Raw genomic sequence first — 8681 nt, 5'->3', positions numbered from 1 at the left:
GTTCTGCAACTTAGTTTTTCAGCTTAACAATTTTTTCTATGTTAATACAAATAAACAGATCCACCTCACATTTTTTTACTACTGCCACATATTTGGCACCCTTTGGCCCAGCCAAATTGACACAAAATCAACTGTCACATCTATTTATTCCTATGTGGCTTGCTTTTTTGTCTACTATTACGTATTTGCAATGCATCCACATTAACACATGTAGAGGTAGTTTATTTTCCTATTGAATTCAATTTTTTGAATATGTCACAATTTATAAATTTCACTGTTGATGAACATTTAGATTGTCTTATGTATTTATTATTTGAGCAAAGCTATAGACATTTTTTACATGCCTCTTGATGTATATGTAAAAGAGTTTTTAAGGTATACCTCCAAGGGAAAATGCTGAGTTATAAGGTATGCATAGAACCAACTTACTATGTAATGCCTAATTGTGCTTTTTCAAATAAGTGTTGATATCTGGTAGGGTACATCATTCCAACTTATTCTTCTGAACTGTCTTGACTCTTCCTGATTCTTTGCTTTTCCACATATTATCTGGATTTAGCATGTCAAGTGCCACAAAATCTCTCATTCTTTTCCTTTACAGCTTCTTCATAAGAAGTCCTTTCCTATCAAGTTTATAAACATATCTTCATTTTCTTCTAATACTTTTTGTTTTTTATGTTTAAGCCTTTAACCCCATCAGGAAATTATTTTGTGTTTGGTTTAAGTTCAGGGATGATTTTTAAAAAATAGTTGTCCAACTGTCTCAAAACAGTTTATCAAATATACCCTAATTTCCCTGCTTATATGAATAAACCACTTTTATCAACCACTAAATTCCTATATAAAAATGGATCTATTTTCTATTGAACTATTTTTGTCTATTTTGTGCCAGAATCATAGTACCTTAATTACTAATACCTTTATTATGTTTTGATCTTTGGAAGGGTTTATTAGTTTCATGTGGCTATTGTAACATATTCCAACAAAATGGGTGGCTTCAAAACAGAAATTTATTCTCTCAGTTCTGGAGACCAGAAGTCCAAAATCAAGGTGTTGGCAGAGCCACATGGAACATTTTGTTGCTTGAATCTTCCATCTGCATCACTCCAATCTCTACTTCCATCTTCAAATGACCTTCTCCTCTTCTATCTCCGTAATTCCTCTCTGCTTCACTCCTATAAGTACACTTGTCTTTGGGCCTACCCAGTTAATACAGAATAATCTCATCTCACAGTCCTTAATTTAATTATATCTGCAAAGACCCCCCCCTTTTTTTTTCAAATAAGGTAACTTTCACTGGTTCTGCGGATTAGCCTGTGGACATATCTTTTGGGAGGCTACCATTCAACCCACTACATAGGACAAAAGTGCCCTCTTACTTTTAAAAAAAATTCCTTGTGTATTTTTTGTTAATTTTTTTCTCCTAGATAAATTTTAGAATAAATCTGTGAAGTTAAAAGATTCACATTGACATTTGGTTGTAATGGGGTTTAATTTATAGAATAATTTTGGAGATTTGACTTCTTTTTCTTTTTTCTTTTTTTTTTTTCAGAATTCAGGAATTTAGTGATGAATACAGTGATTCTCCTAATTCATTTCTTTCTCCCCTCTCTTATATTGCTTCTCTTAGAATTTTTTCCCCACTGTGACCCCCAATTAGTATCTTTTTTTAAAATGTCTTTATTGGAGTATAATTGCTTTACAATGGTGTGTTAGTTTCTGCTTTATAACAAAGTGAATCAGTTATACATATACATATGTCCCTATATCTCTTGACTTCTTTATAGTACTAAATCTTCCCATTCAGGAATGTGCAATATCTCTCCATTTCTCTGGAGTTATTTTTACTTGTTAGAAAAGTTCTATTGTTTTTTTCTTATACATCTTACACATTTATTTTTTTAATTGAATACTTATTCTTAAGATTATTTTACTAGTTATATTTAGATTTGTTGGTTTTGAGAATAGAGTCTGTTTTCCTGATATTATCAACTTGGTTATTGTTGGCATATAGGAAAGCTATTGACTTATTATATTTTTTAAAATTTTATATAGTTTTAATTCCTGCTCAGTTTTTCAACTGATTTTCATGGATTTTCCTGGAAGATTATAATAATGTCTGCAAATAATCACAGTTTTGTGTCTTACTTTCCAATGTTTATACAGTATTACTTCCTTTTTCTTTTTGATTGAATTAGCCATGACCTCCTTTACAATGTTGAATATACTGAGCACAAGAAATATCATTGAATTGTTTATGATATTACTGGGAATGCTTTTAATATATGATCATTGCTGTAGTATTGTTTTCTATTCCTTTAATCACATTTAGGAAGTTCATTTATTTTTCACTCATATTTTGTTGGTTGTTTGCTTGTTCTCTTTCATGTGGTTCTTTAAAATCAGGAATTAGTGTTGTATTTTATTAAATATTGTGGCACCAATTGAGATGTTCATGCGAGTGTTTTGCTTTAACCTTCAAATTCATTTTCTTAGTTCTCTGTCTAGCTGTGACTGGCTGAGGTGGTGCAGCGGCATAGGGACGGTAGCCTTGCCCGATTGGTGTGTCCCTTTAATACAAGAAAATGGAAAGTGAACAGCCAGAGGAAACCTTTCCCAACACTGAAACCAATGGCGAATTTGGTAAATGCCCTGCTGAAGATATGGAAGAGGAACAAGCTTTTAAAAGATCTAGAAACACAGATGAGATGGTTGAATTACACATTCTGCTTCAGAGCAAGAATGCTGGGGCAGCAATTGGAAAAGGAGGCAAGAATATTAAGGCTCTCCGTACAGACTACAATGCCAGTGTTTCAGTCCCAGACAGCAGTGGCCCCGAGTGCATATTGAGTATCAGTGCTGATATTGAAACAATTGGAGAAATTCTGAAGAAAATCATCCCTACCTTGGAAGAGGGCCTGCAGTTGCCATCACCCACTGCAACCAGCCAGCTCCGGCTCAAATCTGATGCTGTGGAATGCTTAAATTACCAACACTATAAAGGAAGCGACTTTGACTGCGAGTTGAGACTGTTGATTCATCAGAGTCTGGCAGGAGGAATTATTGGGGTCAAAGGTGCTAAAATCAAAGAACTTTGAGAGAACACTCAGACAGCAATCAAGCTTTTCCAGGAATGTTGTCCTCAGTCCACTGACAAAGTCGTTCTTATTGGAGGAAAACCTGATAGGGTTGTATAGTGCATAAAGATCATCCTTGATCTTATATCAGAGTCTCCCATTAAAGGACGTGCTCAACCTTATGGTCCCAATTTTTACGATGAAACCTATGATTATGGTGGTTTTACAATGATGTTTGATGACCACCATGGACGTCCTGTGGGATTTCCCATACGGGGAAGAGGTGGTTTTGACAGAATGCCTCCTGGTCGGGGTGGGCGTCCCATGCCTCCATCCAGAAGAGATTATGATGATATGAGCCCTCGTCGAGGACCTCCTCCACCTCCTCCCAGACGAGGTGGCCAGGGTGGTAGCAGAGCTTGGAATCTTCCTCTTCCTCCACCACCACCACCTAGAGGGGGAGATCTAATGGCCTATGACCGAAGAGGAAGACCTGGAGACCGTTATGATGGCATGGTTGGTTTCAGCGCTGATGAAACCTGCGACTCTGTAATAGATACATGGAGCCCATCAGAGTGGCAGATGGCTTATGAACCACAGGGTGGCTCTGGATATGATGATTCCTATTCAGGGGGTCGTGGCTCATATGGTGATCTTGGTGGACCTATTATTACTGCACAAGTAACTATTCCCAAAGATCTCGCTGGATCTATTATTGGCAAAGTTGGTCAGCGGATTAAACAAATCCATCATGAGTCAGGAGTGTCGATCAAAATTGATGAGCCTTTAGAATGGTCCGAAGACCAGATCATTACCATTACAGGAACACAGGACCAGATACAAAATGCACAGTACTTGCTGCAGTACAGTGTGAAGCAGTATGCAGATGTTGAAGGATTCTAATGCAAGATATTTTTTCTTTTTTATAGTGTGAAGCAGTATTCTGGAAAGTTTTTCTAAGACTAGTGAAGAACTGAAGGAGTCCTGCATCTTTTTTTTTTTATCTGCTTCTGTTTAAAAAGCCAACATTCCTCTGCTTCCTAGGTGTTCTGCATTTGAGGTGTAGTGAAATCTTTGCTGTTCACCAGATGTAATGTTTTAGTTCCTTACGAACAGCGTTGGGGGTTGGGGGCGGGTGTGCAAAAACATTGAAATTTTGAAACAGCAGCGGAGTGAGTGAATTTTAATTTTTGTTCATTGTTCGTGGTTTAAAAAAAAAATCCCCCCATGTAATTATTGTGAACACTTTGCTTTGTGGTCACTGTAACATTTGGGGGGGGGGTGGGACAGGGAGGAAAAGTAACAATAGTCCATATGTCCCTGGCATCTATTCAGAGCAGTGTGCAGAATGTAATGCTCTTTTGTAAGAAACGTTTTATGATTTTTAAAATAAATTTAGTGAACCTATTTTTGGTGGCCATTTTTTTTAAGACGGTCATTTTTTAAATGGCTGAATTCCCCCCAACCTGCCCCCAAACCAAACACTAAGTTTAATTTTCAGTCCTCTGGATATAAATAAATGCATCTCTTCTTGGACTTAGGCAAAGTATCTTGACACATTCAGTTCTGGTGATTTCTTAAGTGATTTGAAAGTCCATTGCTTGGGAGGAAATTCCACCACACATTCATGCTTATAATAAGCTTCCCCCTCCTCCCTTCTGTTCTTTTTGTGTTCTGCTGACCAATTTGCCATTAGGGTGCACAAGCCTCATAAAATGAGTTAGGTAGCTTCCTATCTTTTCCTGTGTTTCATGTGAGTCTGCTGTTGCTTTGACAGGTAGATAGTTCATACTTTGATCACTTCTGTTATAGTTATTACAATATTCAGATTGCCTACTTCTTCGTGAATGACCTAATTTAAATTTCCCTGGAAAACAATTGAATTAATCTAAAATTTTAAATTAATTGGTATAGAAATATATATATATATATATATATATATATATATATATATATATATATATATATATATATATATATATATATATATATATATATATATATATATATATATATATATATATATATATATATATATATATATTTATATATATATATTTACTCCTTAAACTTCTCCATATCTGCCATTATTAATTGTCTCTAATTCTTCTAGGGTACTGCCTTCTTCACTTTGTGTGTTCTCACTACATTTGGAGTTTCTCTTGCCTTCAAAATGCTCTTTCCTCATCATGTTTTAAGCTGTTGATATTGTTCTTCTCCTGTTTCTCAGTAAAAATGCCATGCCATAAGCTCTTAACTTTTAGAAAGTTCTGTTTCTAGCACCTTGTAGTCCCCTCTCTTGTTTCCAGTGGTCTCAGGGATTTATTCTTTTTAAAAAATCTTTTTCTGGCACTTTAAAAGACTTGGAGCAATAAAAGAGATGAACTTGAATTTTGAATCTTACATGCAAATATCCAACCCCATCTGCTAAATGTCCCTAAATCTAGCTTCATTTTCTTTGGATTATTTGATAAACCACAAGACTGGATTTCTTAAGTATCCCAGATAACTGAGTTTACTATAGTTCCTTTAAAAAATAATATACAATTATACTTTGTTCTATATAGAGAAGCTCAAATATTAGGCAAATAGAAGGGAAGGCTTATTGTAACTTGTGTTTGAAAGTGAGTGATAACTAGTAGGATTAAGGTGGTAAATGACTGAGATGTTTATACTTGGATAGTTTATATTGAAAGAAAGGTTGGTTTTTAGACTAATACTGGCTGCCCTTGATTCTGGCTCTCAGATTTCAAACAAGACATGTTTTCTTCTTATGGCCTCTAGCAGCCTCTCAATGCTACCTGTGCCAAGTCCCATCACACCATAGTGCAATAATAAAAAAAAATAGTATATACTACTACAACATTTTATGTTCCCTCAGCACAGGGTCATCTTTGTGACTTGAAGGCTCCAGCACAGGGACTTGCATGCAATAAATATTAGTTGCACTTAAATCTACTCTTTTGGATTTTTGTAACCCAGATACCAGCTGGGATCACTCTGCCCATTAAACCTAGGTAAGATCATCTCAAATCTCCTTTGCTTGTCTTGTGGAAAGTCTAATGCTCTTGCAAAGATTTCTGTAAATTCCTGGTGGCTTATATTTCTCCCAGCCAAATCTGACTCTGATTTCCAACTTCTGCTGAATTCTTACTCTCCATTTTATGTCTTACTTTAATTTTATATGGTATTGGCTCCCCAAATGACACTCACATGAAATGATTCTGTGTTGTGGACTTTTATTAAAGATTCAGGGCTATTATTGAGAGGAGTTATACTATACTAAATATATAATTTGAAATAGAATATTATATTTCAATAGGTTTTGAGAAGCCCCTTGGCCATTTGTCTCAGTTCAGGTCTTGACCTTTCATCATTATTGTCTGGCCCTCTCTGTCTTTTTCTAGCTCCTTCACTTTTTCTCACTCCTCTGCTCTCCCCATCCCACCTCCAATTCTGTTAATGTATTGATACTATACAGAACAGTTTAAAAACCTCATTGTTGAGTGCTTCCAACAGTTATCCAGAGTTTTGTAATTATAGAGACTTGAGTGTATCATTTTTTATTCAGAGGTGATTAGGTTCTAGTGAATTATTGCTAACCAAACTCACATGAATCTGACACATCCAAAATGTCCATTTAAATATTTCTAATACGGAATATACCTTCTCAGCGATCTGAGAACATGCTCTGAATCTCAGGTAAGTTTCACTGGCTCCAAAAATTAAACTTAACTCAAACATTCCTCCCCATCAATGGAGTTCAAAGATAACTTTCTCTCTGGTGGCTTAATTAGATTTCAGTTTCTTTAAACTCATAACACATCTACAGATTAACCTTAATATCTAGTAACATATGCAATCAGACAAAAGATAATTTTCATTTGCGACAGTCACCATAGTACATTTATCACATTTATATTGTGTGTCACAGAGAAAGGCCCACTTATCTTGACCCTAGATTTTGGAGTCCATTATCTTTTTGTGGGGCCCAAATCATCCTATTTATCTATGTCAGTGACCCTAAGCTACTAATATTGATATCCATATTCAAAATTCAAGTTCATGATTTTTGAATTTAGTATCAGCTATGCTGTAGAAGTTAAAAGGCCAGAGGAAACAATCAGATATGCTATTCATGTGATTCAATCCATCAAATATAGATGAAGTGTTTGGTATCTGACAAGTACTGAGGAGAATTAGTAAGACATGATTCCTGTCTTTGAGAAAATTATAGCTTGTAGGTGACAGAGGCATTCCATGAAGGATCATCTAGGAAGCAGTGCCTGTTCTTTGGATACCAGAGTCTCCATTCTCCTGGTCTTTTCAATTATAAGCATTTATATTTGTTAGATAACTCTAATAGACGTTTTCCTAACCTTTTTGGTCTAAAACCATTGTAACCACCTTCCTGTTCTTTTAATACATGAACTGTGCTCTTGCCTTTGAGCCTTTGTGCTGATCGTTCCCTCTGCCTGGAACATCACACACCCAGGTAGCCACATGCTTGTCCCCTCACTTTATTTAGATCTCTGCTCAAGTGTCATCTCAATATGGAAGATTTGCCTGACCATCCTATGTGTCATTCTCTAATTTATGCCTTTAGTCTGCTTTATGTTTCATCTCAACACTTCTCATCGTGTATTCTTCATCCTCACTTGAATATAAGCTCCATAAAATGGACTTTGTATATTTTTTTCAATGTCAAATCTCCAGCACCTAGAATGTCTGGCATAATAGGCACCCAATATTTGCTAAATGGTGAATTATTAATCTATAATTTTTTGAACCTGCCTAGGGAATAAAACATTTTGTCATTTTTCCTATGATATATGGTAGGAGAGTGATTTTCAATTAAAATGTTTTATTTTAGATGAGTCAATTAGGAAAGATTTATTATATAAAATACAGTTAGGGCTTCCCTGGTGGCGCAGTGGTTGAGAGTCCGCCTGCCGATGCAGGGGACACGGGTTCGTGCCCTGGTCCGGGAAGATCCCACATGCCGTGGAGCGGCTGGGCCCATGGGCCATGGCCTCTGAGCCTGTGCGTCCGGAACCTGTGCTTCGCAACGGAAGAGGCCACAACAGTGAGAAGCCCGTGTACCACAAAAAAAAAAAAAAGAAAAAACATTTAAAAATAATTTTTAATCATATTAAGTATGCAGTACTTCTGTTTCTCACTATTTAATAAGCCAAGCATATTCTCTAATTTACTTAATTATGTAAGAAAAAGCATGATATGTAACTGATTTTTTAAATTATGTATGAAATTCTTATATATTGCTCTTACAAATTTAACTGGTTTATTTTTTATCGTTTTCCTTTCATATATCAAAATAATGAGATAATAATAAGAGTAGGTAACACTAATATGTAGCTTATTATTCCCATGCACCGTTCCAAGCATTTTACATGTAAAAACTCATTTAATCCTCACAACCTCATGAAGTATATACTATTATTGTTCCCATCTTCGAAGTGAGAAAGCTGAGGTGCAGATATGTCCAAATTCCCACAAGTTCAAACTCAGAATTTAGGCTGGTATTTTATCCAGTAAGTTGTTTACAAATAATAAATTGCAGGTGTGAGTTTTTTATTGAAGTAT

General features: G+C 35.6%; 1 protein-coding gene across 1 annotated transcript; it reads left to right on the top strand.

Moving 5' to 3' along the window:
• Window positions 1–2554: 2554 nt before the first annotated feature.
• On the top strand, window positions 2555–4484 carry LOC112401079 (heterogeneous nuclear ribonucleoprotein K-like). The gene is given in 2 exon segments (XM_024747146.1): window positions 2555–3944; window positions 4005–4484. Coding segments are annotated over 2 exon segments (1392 nt in total). The 5' UTR covers window positions 2555–2585; the 3' UTR covers window positions 4038–4484.
• Window positions 4485–8681: the final 4197 nt, after the last annotated feature.

This window comes from Neophocaena asiaeorientalis, unplaced genomic scaffold (genome assembly GCF_003031525.2).
Source record: "Neophocaena asiaeorientalis asiaeorientalis breed wild unplaced genomic scaffold, Neophocaena_asiaeorientalis_V1.1 scaffold28, whole genome shotgun sequence".
Classification (NCBI taxonomy): domain Eukaryota; kingdom Metazoa; phylum Chordata; class Mammalia; order Artiodactyla; family Phocoenidae; genus Neophocaena; species Neophocaena asiaeorientalis.
The sequence above is the reverse complement of the archived record's forward strand: the minus strand, read 5'-3'. Positions and strand labels throughout refer to the sequence as shown.